The sequence below is a fragment of the Paralichthys olivaceus genome, chromosome 5 (genome assembly GCF_024713975.1).
Source record: "Paralichthys olivaceus isolate ysfri-2021 chromosome 5, ASM2471397v2, whole genome shotgun sequence".
Taxonomy (NCBI): domain Eukaryota; kingdom Metazoa; phylum Chordata; class Actinopteri; order Pleuronectiformes; family Paralichthyidae; genus Paralichthys; species Paralichthys olivaceus.
The window spans coordinates 10841852-10854922 of NC_091097.1; the positions used below are offsets into that span (position 1 = coordinate 10841852).

Sequence of the window (13071 nt, forward strand, 5' to 3'; positions counted from 1 at the left end):
TAGCCATTTCTTTTTGTCTGTCTCATTTTAATATACAGTTAAACAGCACAGCTTTTGCGGCTGCCACCAAACAGAACTCATCTCCCCAGCGGCTTCTTCCTCTTTCCTCCTCTTGTTGTTGCCATCCATCCTCCCATCCTTCCTTTTCCTCTGTCTCCTCCCCACCTTCCCTCTCGAGGACTGAAACAGAGCTAATTGAAATAAATGAACTGCGGAGCAAATCCGAGTTGATAACATCGGCTGCGTGGGGATCCTGATTGCAAGCTTGTTGAGCGAATGTTGCAGAGCTAGTTGGTAATGAAGAGCCTTGTTTGCCTATTACACTCTGGACACTGCAGACACCCACATGCCCTTGTGGATATTGTTCTAACCTACCATAGAGGGTCTGGAGAGGGAGGAGAAAACGGGATGGTCCTTTTTTCTTTGTTTTATTCACATCAATTTTTCAACACATACATTTGTTTTCCATTCAGGCAGCAGGTTATTGCTCATAAAGTCCTCAGAATAACTGTACAGTATATAAAATTAAAACAATAAACACTATACACAGGAGGGGCTGCGGAGAATGGGCCAGAAGGAGAGGAGTTAATTACTGGAATGTTTTAGATGCAATGTGTAACTGAGTTGAGAAATGATATTTGCTGGATACAGGGTTTACTGTTTGAGTCAGAGGAGGTAAGCAGAGCATTAAGGAATTTAATTTGTGGAGGGAAAATCAATTGTAAACTAGAATTCACATACATTCTGTAATATTTCACAACTCTAATTTGTAAAAGACGTCTGACTGACTAAATGTCGGATAAAAAAAATCCTGTAGCTGCTCCACATACATGATGTGGTCAGTTTTAGTTTAGCTACTGGATTTACTCTCCAACATCCCTGGGGCAGTGTAAAAAGAGTGGACTCTCCCTTTAATTGCTCTGAACTGCCTCTGTATCTTTGCTAGCCCCGTGAAATTAGCAGCCAGAAAATGTGCAACAAAACCAACAACCCCACAGCAGATGTCCAGCTTCTTGTGGTGTTTCGTGCTGCTAAAAGAGAAATAACCCGTTTCCCCCTCTGGTCCTATAATCCTGCCGCAGAGACACACAAACACAGTGACACAAAAAAATAACAGAATCTTCTTTAGCACCACTGAGAACCAAATCACGTCAAATGAACGTATTCCGTTCAACACGTGAACAAACCAGAGAAACAAAAACCCGCTGAGCTGGGCAGAAAAAGTGAAAAAGGGTTATGTCAGCAATTAAAAAATGCTTTCCAGAGATGTGTGAAATGTCTCCTGGTATAAAGGACTGCAGTCATCATCAGAGTGCTTCTTGCCCAGAAATATCACCAACCTAGTCGCTGAGGTATGTCATAGCAAGTACATACCATGCAGTGGAAAGGATGTTAATGTGACATATACAGTACTGTAGACTGTGGGAACATGGGGGGCTCAAAAAGCATATTATCAAACCCATGGAGGGAAGCAGTCCAATAAAGGAAACAACCTTATCCATTCAAGTAAGTCGCGGGATCAGTAACTAGCTACACATATTGAATACTAATCAAGGTAATTCACTAAGAAAACTGCAGTTGAAGGGTAAAAAGGACAATTTATCATTCCTGCACACAGGAAATTAATTACGGTGCTTGTGTGGAATTAATATGCTAGGTTAGTGCACAACTGCTCTGCGATTGTAATTATGGTGAATCTGCACATGCAAATGAATCTGACAACGTCTCTGATTTATTCAGTCTGCGTCTTTGTAAAACATTAGGTAGCAACTATAGTTCATCCATGATCTGAAAAGTCCCACTTAGTGAACCACGGCTTGACAGACCTTTCCATTCCATGAGCAGATCTGTCCAGTTTTATAAGTGGCCATTGTGAAGTGGTGCAGTCTTTGTAACTCTTGAGGATCATTTGGAGCACACTCAAACAGTGAAAAAGACAAAAACATAGAATTAAATATGTTTAACTGGAATATTTCCCTTTAGTAAATGTGCTTTGTGCCCACTGTTGCATGTCCTCTTTCTCGCCATTCTTCTTATTGTTGTACAGCCATCGAACCTATTTCGTTGGCTGTTGAAGAATCTTAAATAATATACCACAATCCCACCACATACATGAACATAATGTAATAAATATTGCTCGGGCGGCGGTAAAAGTCCAGTTTCTTTCACTGAAAACTTGCTATGCAGGTCTTCTTTTTGTTTTTCAGTGGCAAGATGTTAACCATTGAAGCATACTCGTCCAACTTGCAATCCGAACTTCTGGTTGCTGTGGCCAAAATCGGTGGGAGCCACATCTATGATAGGGAGCAGCTCTGCCAAGGGGGAATTGATCTCTAGAACCGTCCTCTCCTGACCTTTGCGGGACTGAAAGAGAAAAACAAAGTTGGCTGAAACCTGTTGAATTTGCTTGATTTGATTCAAGTTACTAGCACTCATCACTCTAGCATTGATTTCACTAACAAAAAAACTCATGACCCAGATGACTAAGAGGGGATGGAACTGACATCATTAAAACACTAACTGTGACTTTATCAACATGCAAAAGAATAAAATATTATTAGAGTCTCTTGAAAATCTATAGTTTTCGTGACGAAAAATAGAGCTAGAGATATAACATAAATTTTTTTATCTCAGGACTGAGAATAAGACTAAAATTTAAATTGACACTACTCCATCTCTTAATCCCAATTAAAGTTAGTTATTTGATAATCGGCCACTTATTGACTCAAGCAAAAGTTGACAAGAGCAACACAACCGATAAATACATGAATAATTCCTATTTGTCCAGATAGTCCTTGTCCCTGCCGTGTCCTGCTACTGACCTGGCATCCATCATGCAGTGCTGTGATGAAGGGACTTTTGGCTTGTGTCAGCTCCTCGTCGTTGCTGCCCCTGAAGCGGAGGGCATGCTGGTAGGAGCGGGAGGTGCTGTCGAACCAGCCCGCCGAGTTCTGGCACGTGTAGGTGAAGCTCTGCTTGGCCGTGGCACTCAGTAGTTTCAGGAAGGTCAGCTGAACTACATGCACAGGGTTCCCATCCCTGTCATTGTAGGAGAACTGGATGACACAGATACACAGATGTTAGAGGGAATTAATATGTGCCACACATTCATAACAGCATTAGCCAGATCTCATCGAATGATGACGATGAAGCCACAGAGCACATCTGATCCTATCATGTCTATCAGAAACATATGGGTGTCTAATTGTACTTTACGGAGGCCCCGAAGTGCAAATCACAACAGAGAGAAGAGAACCCAATCGCAAATAAATGAGAAAACACAAATGCAAATAAACACCATGAAGTCACAAATTACAAAACACAACAAATCACGAAACATGTGAGTACATCCATCCAATCAGCCACAAGCCTTTAAATCGTTAAATGTTTTGTGATCTATATTTATGTTTTGTGAGTTGCCGTGGTGTCTCCTTATTTTTGTTTCATTTTTTTATTATATATTTTATTTTTGTTATATTTTTGTCTTGTGATTTGCTGGTGTGTTTTCTAGTTGGCCATTGTCTTGTTTTATTCATTATCTATATTTTTTATTTTATTTTGTTATATTTTTGTGTTTTGCTGTTTGGATTTGTACTTCAGGGTACTGTAGTATTTACATTACAATTATAATTACAAAACTCCCCAGCTTGTGTTTATGAGGGAATTCTTGTAAGCAGGACTGAAGAAAGGTTTGGCAACTTCTTTTCAGAATCAGAAAGTGAGGATATTAATGGAAGGGGGAAAAAAAGCAGATCCCAGCATTCTGTGTGAGAGATTCAGTGTGTTACAATCGTGCTGGCAGCTCTGTGATTATCTGAGAGGGTTATGAGACCTCTGATCAGGTGCTCATGAAAAGCCAGCACATGCTGCCCTGAATACAGATCAATGCGACAGAGCTGCTGATGACTTTGTGTGAATCTGACTCCTGAAACCTACTGATGACAATATCAGATCAACTCTGTTACTGCACATAGACTAATACATTTATGCCAAATTATGTAGTGAGCTAATTTATGATTTAAAACAAGCATACACGTCTACACATTCTTGTCATATGCATGAATATCACTCATGCACAAACAGACCGAGAAGTTGAGCTGAAAAAAGAGCCTGGCATTTGGAGCGAGGATAATTTAATAGCAGGAGGTGAGGTTGGATGTTTTTGTGTGTTTGTTTTATACCTGCTTGCCTTTCCTGTATTGGCTGTACCAGCTTCCTGGCTTCTCTTTGTTCCAAGCCGCTAATTTCACCTAGACACACGGAGGGGGAGCGGGAGGATGTTGAAAAAAAATTAAGGCTCAAGGGATATAGGCAGTTGTTTGCACACTGATGTAATATGATGAGTTCGGCTGACGGTAACACAATGGAGGCTTACCATCTCTGTCCTCTTATCAGGGTAGAGACATGTCTCTCCATCAGCTGTGAAGTTGCAGTAGACCTTGATGGAGTCACGGTGACAGCCCTGGTTAGGATCTATCCAGTAGTCACCTTAAAAGTACACAAATCAGTCAAGGTCTGGTTATTAATATAAAATATAATAAGATGATAGTGTAAAAATAACAAGCCGCTCTTTCTCTTAAATACGGTGCTTCCTTATCTAGATTTTCTTGAATACAACTTTTTAAGATGATGAAAATTTGTTGGTGAACTAGGCATCAAGCAATGTCTATACTAACCATCTTTGTAGTGAGGCTGAACCATTATGAGCTCTTTGCAGGTCCGTGCAGGGCTCTCAAAAGTTCCCAAAGGCCTCCTCATCAAATCTACATCGTTTTTCATAGCAGACAGGGTAGCGAAAACTTCTTCCATTCCCTCTGCGTCCTCTAATGGCTGATCCCCCTGGAGGAACTCCTCCATGTCTGGATCCACATCCTCTTCCCTGGACGGGGCTGCCCCTCTTGCGCGATCGGAGTTCCTCCGTCTCTTTCGCCTGCCCTCCCTGATAGGCAGTGGCTGAATCATTGTTGCAGGGGGTCCCTGGAGGCAGCATAGAGAGGTGAGTAAGAGGTGGAAGAGAAATACAGAAAGGGGATAAAGTTGGCACTGAGGAGGCCATGATGTAGGTCATTGGATGTACTCACCGGGAGACCTGGGGGGCCAGCAGGGCCTATATCACCTCTGGGACCAATGATACCCTGGAGAATAAAAGAGGACAAAACTTTGTGTCAATCACATCTCACCTGGAGCCTCTCTCACACCACTTTGCTAAACCCCGGCTTTTTTCCAGGCAGATATGTCTGCTGCTTTATAGGATTATCCAGCTTTGTGCATCAGCACTCTGTGGTCAAAGCATTGGCTCACAAGACACACTATAGTGGTTTTCATAACATCACACACCCCAGAACCAAATCCTATTAAAAGGACCCATTGGGAAAAATCACACACAAGGCAAGAGTGGCTGTACAGCAGGCTTTTAGTTCCAAAGACATGGGGTAAACACAGTAGAGCATTATGATTATGAAGCATGGCACATCTAAGCCAACATACACACTTATTCCCTCTTCCCCAACATATGCTCCCAGCAACTGCAAACTGATCTGAGGCCAGAGTACAGGAATTATAATGTATAAATAAGACGTAATAATGGACTCACCATGTCTCCCTTTGATCCTTTCTGACCCAAAGCACCCTAATAGTGAAAAAGTAAGCAAACATTAAAATATATATACAGTCTATTAAAACTTTGAAAATTATGTGATTACTCAAGTAAGCACTGTCAAATGTCAGAAGTTGAACTCTACTAATATTGAACTAAAGACAGGACTTTATGTTGTGGGGATGGAATAGAGGCTTTGCTCCTTGTTGATGGAATCATCAGCAGAGATCAAAATGTCTTTTCAATGAGTTTGCTCATTTGCTTTAACTGAGAGACAATATCCACAACCATTACTGCCATTCTTACGTTCGTCACTTCACAAATGTGGGGAGTCTGGGGACAGGTACAAAATGTTACATGGACAGTTCAGCTATTCCAATTCCACATTCATTTTTTATTCTCGATTTGTAGTTTAGACATGAGTTCAGCACAGCACAACAATACTGTGTGTTTTTGTATTTGAACACAATCAAACGACTATGGTTGCTGGAAACATAATCAATCATAGAAATGGATCATAGAAAAACATATTGTTGTTTTGCATTTATCACTTACTGATAGCCCGGGTGGTCCTGGTGGGCCAGTGGGACCAGGTAGTCCGGCCACTCCCTAGAAATGAAGACAAATAAATATTTTTGTGTTTCCTTTGAACTTAAATGTATCAGATACATCAGGTTGCCGCTCTACAGTATGTACCCCATCTCCTTTAGGTCCATGTGTACCCTGTATCCCTGGTAGGCCTCTGTCTCCTTTCTCACCAGGCTCTCCTGGGGGGCCAATTAGACCGATCAGCCCATCATGACCCTGCAGACAGAGATATGGTTCATCAGCATTGTTTCCCAGGGTTTAGAATAGTACATTGTGTTTTTTATACAATGGGCTAAACACTCACTTTATCTCCCTTCGTTCCAGGGTCTCCTTTTAATCCTAGAAGTCCAGGTGGCCCCTGTTGACAATACCAGATGCATTAGTTGGCCACATCAATGCTATAAGCTCTCATTTAATAATGTCCCAGCCCTTCTCTTATTTGGGGGGGCTCCATTATCAGGCAAATATAAGGATCTTACTAATGGTCCTGGTGGTCCAGTTTGTCCTGGTGGCCCATTTAACCCTTGTTCACCCTGGAAAGTAAACAGAGGAATTGATGATAACAGTATGTACACAAATCAATTAAACCTAAACACAAATTTCATCATGTTGATGGTTGTCAGTAGGTACTAACCCCAGGACCTGGGATGCCTCGAAGCCCTTCTGGACCAGACCTTCCTGGATGCCCTTGGGGTCCCACAGGGCCTGTCTTACCTACTGGACCCGGGGTTCCTGTCGTCCCCTACAGAGAAATGGGAGAGCGGCAGAGAGGGGGCATTAGAGGAAATTAAATCAGAAGAGATTTGTTGAAAGGCAACATTTAAACACACTGAGTAACAGTCCTCATCCTTACCTTGGCTCCCTTCATGCCTTGCTTCCCTTCTTTTCCTGCAGCACCTAAATGACCCTAAAGTAAGAAAGATTAGATGCTTAGATGATTATCATTTATGAACTCAAAGAAAAGGCACATATACATATAAATGCATACAAATATATATAATACACTAAGCTCACCCTCCGACCAGGAGGTCCTGAGGGACCTGGCTCTCCAGATGCTCCAGGGGGTCCCTATAGATAAAAAAAAAAACTGTATTACCTTTTCATCCAATCACAAAACACTGATAAGAAAGCTTAGCCACAATAATGAATACATCAGGTTTCATAATGTCAGACAACAAAGGCTTAAGCTAAGCACACAAGAGATGCTAGTGTTGTCACTATATGCAGTGAATAAAAAAGAAACACTGCTTACTGCTTTGCCACGTTCTCCATTGTCTCCCTTAGGCCCTGGTACACCATCTACCCCCTGATTGGAGAAATGTCATGAGGGAGAAGTTAGCAAAAATAAATTATTAAGATAATTATTGATAGAATAACCATAATTATAATTCTCACATTGACACCAGGTTCTCCGGTTGGTCCTGAATCTCCAGGAAATCCAATAGGGCCCTACAGGGAAAAAACTGTTATGTACCATCTTCCGTGTGACATTAACAGAATGAGTTATCTAACAATCAGAGCAAGAAAATGTCAATGAACCAGAGAAACAGACTCACAAGGATGCCTTTGGATCCGTCCTCGCCTGGTACTCCTCTGGGTCCCGGAGGCCCAGCTGCACCGGGAGGACCAGAGTCACCCTTCTCCCCCACATCGCCTTTAGCACCCTAGGACAACAGCAAATGAGTTTACAATCAGTGAAAGGCCTGGGAGAGAAGGCAAATAAAGGATGATGTTGAGGGAGCCAGGAAGTACGGAGGGAGTTTGTGACTCACAGCAGTGCCAGGCTCTCCAGCTGATCCAGGGTCTCCAGCCTCACCATCCTCACCCTAGTAGAGAGAGTACATTCAGCAAAATAAAACCACATATACACACACAGGCTCACAAACTCACATACACAAACCACTACCATTCCACCTAATGTGCACAGGCACACGCACTGTAGTGGATAATAATAATGCTGACCTTCTCTCCAACAAGTCCAGGCTGACCAACTCCACCAGGCGTTCCATGTGGACCCTGGGGCAGGAGGAGAGAGAACAGCTTGAATCAAAATCCTATAAAATAGGGGCGAGTTTGAAATATTCATTTTGATTCTTGAGAATCAGGTTCTTGGTGCAGTATTTATTTATTTATCCATTTGGTTTGGTTTGTCAGCAGTTCTGCTGAGCCATTGCTGAAACTGGAACAAAATTATCACAACACAGGGAAAAATACTGAGTGTCAGATTTACTGTGTGGATAGTATCTGAGTCACACAAGGGTGGATACTGTTTCCCTTCTTTCTCCTTCAGTCTGTTTGTTTTTTTTGTGCATGTTAGCGTGCACACTTGCATGTCAGTATGTTGTGATTTGTGTTTTGAGACAAACTCATAAAAGCAACTCTTAAAGCAGGAGAGCACTACTGCTGAGATCCTGCTGTCAGCTTCTTTCCTCACACGCCAACCCAACCCCATTTTTACTCTTCTCCACTATTCCTTTATCAGTCCATTAATGGATCCCATCTCTGCACCGCTGTATTACCACGCTTCCTATGATGAAGCACTACCGTGGCTCACACGGCTTTCTGCAACACTGCTGAATAATTGACTGGTATGAGAGGCTGTGGAGAGATGGCCATTACTAGAGGTAAATATAACTGCATCTCAGAGATGATAGTCTAATACATCTTAATGATTCAGAGAGCAGTAAATATAACTCCCTCCCAGGGATTATTTCCTAATACTGTTTAATAATTCAAGTTTTCAAAGGTCTGTGGCAGGAAGTGTTCAAACAAAGAGACAGTATATGTAGATATGAAGGGGCTGGAAATAAGCTACTGTTGAGTTTGCACTTCAGATAATACTGTGTCTCCTTGATTCCAAAGATAATTCACTGTCATGTTTTCTTTATGACTCACAGAATATCACAAATACAATATTCGCGCAGTGTGTCATTTCAATATTCTCTTTGTGAGCATTAGATTCATAAAACTTTTTGAAACACAAACAATAAATTAAAATATATGATGACTTGGCCTTAATGTGACCTTAAAAAACCCATCTAGAGCGAAGAATAAGAACATCAGTGAATGCAATGGCATCAGGCTAAATTCTGACTGACAGAAGTTATGAAAAATGATGCGTATTCATTCATTATGAGACAGCCTGTATTTGGTTATGGTGATTAGCATTAGCAAATTAAATGGGCCGTGCTGGTGCATTTTTTGTTTTGACAATTTTATATACATTTTTGGTTGTTTGTAATGTTTGTTAATGTTATAAGCAAAAAAAGGGGATATTTACAGGTATTTTGTGAAGATGCATATGAACAGCTTGTTGATATGAATTTGCAATGAAGCCTGACTTCTCTTCTCCTCCATTAATGAGACTGTTCCCATTCCGTTTGTTATTGCAGTCATGTCCATATCTAAATCCAAATATATGATTATAAACAAATAACATAAAAATGTTTTGCTGCAGTTTACCTCTCCACCAGTGGGCCCCTGAGGTCCTCGTGGGCCATGCTGTCCTGGGGGTCCCTGTGGAGAGAGAAATTAAATGTTTTTTAATGGATCTCAGTTCAGACAATAAGGCCGTTTTCAGAAATGAACTCCAGAGAATGTGCGCACAACTCGGTCCAGGCTTTTTCCAGAGGTTGTCTTTTCATACATTCTCAGGTGCATTCACAACAACACAGAAATCTCCAGAGCATTCAGGTTAGGGGTGTTGCACCAGGTGGAGGCAGTACGTAGCGTATATATTCTGCTGCAGAGATCACATGTTGCTTACAGCACATCGACACCGACGTTGGCTCTTGTCACCAAACACTCTCTTGACATCTTCATCAGTGTGATCTGTGACCCCTTTTTCCTCCTGAGATATCATACAAATGTATCCTTTGTTTTTTTATGTGTTAGAAGCGTCATCAACATGCCCACTTGCTCGTTGTGAATCCTCCAGAGAATCTCCTGCTGTTTTCTCACATCAGCTCATTCGGACATTCTCCTGAGTTTTTACTTGGAGGATGGCTTGAGAAACTGTGCAGAAAGTCCAGAGGCTCTAATGTGGACATATGCGTTCTCACACAGCACCTCTGGAGAATGACTGCAGATTCTACAGAGTTCAGTGCATGTCTGAAAGCAGATTAACAATATGCTTCATTGTTAAAATACACACAGAGATACAAACTGAATTTGAAATAGAGGTTGGCCGAAATTAAATGAGAGTTAGAAGTCAGCCTGTGGTGAACTGCTCATGCAGTGGCCCCAGTCTCTGTGATCATTATCGTGGTGACATGATGAAGACGTCCAGACAGGTCATTACCCTCAATATGACACAGGCAGATTCTTTCACATTTTTCCCACCTACTCCCTCTCCCTTATTCTCACTTATTAATCAGAGACCATATTCTCTCAACCACAGTGACGGCATGTGATTTGACTCTTCTGTGCCGCTCAAGAGAGCGTCAAGCAATTAATCCTAACTGTGCTCGGCTTCAATTTCAGTTGAGTAGATGTTGAGCTGTGCTCTGAATCCCTCTGAAGTCTTGCAGGGAGCCTTGTGCTGTAAAAAAACTGAGACAGAAAAGACAGACGATCTGCCCAGAGAGGGACTGTGTGGGAGAAAATACTTGAGCATTAGAGGGGAGAATTTTGTGATCCGCAGCGCTCACACATGTACGAAACTTATCCACTGAGTCCTCTGCATCTTTCCTGTCTCTCTCTCTCTCTCTCTCTCTCTCTCTCTCTTTCTCTCTTTCGTCTTTGTTTTGGTTCCATTTTGATGCGTTCCCATCCTAATCTGGCTGAGGAGAAGAGGGGCTATAGAGAATCTTGTTGAGCGTGTGTTCATGGTTGACAGCGTGGTGAGATGACTGTCACAAAGGAGGATGCTCATTAGACAGCCAAGGCTGAGGCTAATCTGATTAGCAGCTGTCACACCGTCTTCCAGCTCACAACCGGAGCCCCACCTCTTCCTTCCACTCCGCTGCTCCACTGCATCCTTTCTCTCTCACTCTCTCTTCTTTTTAAAAAATTGTTTTCCTCTTTATATATGGGACCATCTCTTTCTTGCACATGAGGCCGTGGTCTATTTTGTTATTGACACTCAGCCTTGAAGATCTCACATTGAAAACACGAGTTGAGATTGTTGTCAGTTGAACAGCTGAACAGGCTTCCTTTTTTTTCACCATCATTATTGTGGGTGTCATCTTGCAAAACAAGAAAAAGATATAACACATGGCAACAGACAACAGACCAACACAAGACCATGTGTTTTTTTTTTACTTTAGTCTGTATTTTTTCATCACTAGCACAGTGACACTATTTGTAATGAGCCATAGTGATATGGTTGAGATGTTTGCATCAAGTGAACTGCTAAGGACAACTAGTTAGGAGGGCTAATGGGGATGTTCACTGCCTGTTTTAAACATTAAAGCCCCAGAAAGTGCAGGCATCGCTCAGCTGTTAACAGTGTCATTATGTCTTATGTCTGTATATATATGAATTACATCCATCTATCCATCCATTATCAATACCATTAATCATTTGAGGGTTGCGGGGGGAGCTGGAGCCAATCCAAACTAAGAGGGTGAGAGGTGGGGTAAACCCTGGACAGGTCATATCTACAACCAATTTCGATTCTCTGACAAACCTAACCCCAAGCTGCATTCAGTTGAGGTGTGCCATTTCCCAGGCCTTGATGTTCTGCACGCCTGCTCATCCGCATGACTTATGAGGATATTTATCTAGGGCTAACCGATCAATAACTTTATTTGTTGAATATCAGCCTTTTCTGCTATGACAAGAAAAACTGTCTGCTTTAAAAAAAAAAAATCTTTTCTTGACCCCAAAGTTTTAAAATGAAAATATACCTATATATATCTTATAGTCTGGATAATAGACATATTTAATTACAACATAACTTAATTCATTGATTCTTGTGTGTATTAGATGCATTGTGTTTAAGATCAAAATGATGGAAGGCTTTACTCTGAAGACGGGTGCGACTTATCAAGGTACAGTGCAAACTGAGCGCCACTCACGGCCGCTTCCTGCAGTTTGAGGGTGGTAAACATTAACGATTATCGGCAGAGGAAAAAGATTGGTTCATGAGTTGGACACAAAGCAGCAGAATCAGCACAGATGGTGCTAACAAACTTAAATAGGTGGCACTAATTAAAGATTAATGAGCTGTGGTGGCTTGTCTGAGTACCAGCTATAGTTCATAGGCTGCTGATACCTTTAACCTGTACAATATTGTAATTACAATGGCGTCGATCTGGGAAATGTGGGAAAAACCAGGTCAGAAAGAATCTTAGGAACATACATTTTCTTTTCTTTGCTTTTAATTACAACCTTTTGCTTCTATTATGATCTATTGGAATAATTACATCCCCTTGTCTTGAGAAATAATAATTAAGCATGGAATTATTCTATTACAGTATGTGTCTCTAATATGAAGTCACTATGAGATGTATTCTCTAATACAATGCAATTATGTAATTATGTTTAACATCATGTAATTGCAGAATTATATGATTATGTGTGATGTACTTGCATTTATATTAACATATTCGCTAACTGTTTTAATGGGGTATCACCATTATATTGGTGAAAGGGCTGTTTTTTTACAGTAAGTTATCCTTTTGACCTTGCCTGCGATATACTGCATCTATTACCTATTTAGTATGTGCATCACCTCCTTTGTCAAAATCAACTTGAACCTTATGACAACATTTGAAATACACTAAAACCTGGAATACAACACCCGAAACCAGAATGGCATCAAGCAGAGCACATACGTCTGCAGAGGCCACTCATTGATATCAGTTCCCAGTTCAGTAATGAAATAATACAAATACATTCTCATCAAGATCCAATAATTAGTCTCTGGGGAAAAAAAATGTTAT

General features: G+C 41.3%; 1 protein-coding gene across 3 annotated transcripts in view; it reads right to left on the reverse strand.

The window, feature by feature from the left end:
- Window positions 1–412: 412 nt before the first annotated feature.
- col5a3a (collagen, type V, alpha 3a) overlaps window positions 413–13071 on the reverse strand; it is a 46553-nt gene continuing 33894 nt past the window's right edge. For all 3 annotated transcript variants that reach the window (XM_020094650.2, XM_020094649.2, XM_020094648.2), the window contains 20 exons: window positions 9647–9700; window positions 8147–8200; window positions 7957–8010; window positions 7741–7848; window positions 7580–7633; window positions 7437–7490; window positions 7199–7252; window positions 7038–7091; window positions 6819–6926; window positions 6664–6717; window positions 6489–6542; window positions 6293–6400; window positions 6152–6205; window positions 5594–5629; window positions 5082–5135; window positions 4677–4977; window positions 4376–4488; window positions 4182–4250; window positions 2823–3056; window positions 413–2364 (listed from right to left, as the gene is read on the reverse strand). In XM_020094650.2, the coding sequence (XP_019950209.2) occupies window positions 2218–2364; window positions 2823–3056; window positions 4182–4250; window positions 4376–4488; window positions 4677–4977; window positions 5082–5135; window positions 5594–5629; window positions 6152–6205; window positions 6293–6400; window positions 6489–6542; window positions 6664–6717; window positions 6819–6926; window positions 7038–7091; window positions 7199–7252; window positions 7437–7490; window positions 7580–7633; window positions 7741–7848; window positions 7957–8010; window positions 8147–8200; window positions 9647–9700 (1818 nt within the window). In that variant the 3' untranslated portion in view covers window positions 413–2217. The remainder of the gene's footprint in view (window positions 2365–2822; window positions 3057–4181; window positions 4251–4375; window positions 4489–4676; window positions 4978–5081; window positions 5136–5593; window positions 5630–6151; window positions 6206–6292; window positions 6401–6488; window positions 6543–6663; window positions 6718–6818; window positions 6927–7037; window positions 7092–7198; window positions 7253–7436; window positions 7491–7579; window positions 7634–7740; window positions 7849–7956; window positions 8011–8146; window positions 8201–9646; window positions 9701–13071) is intronic.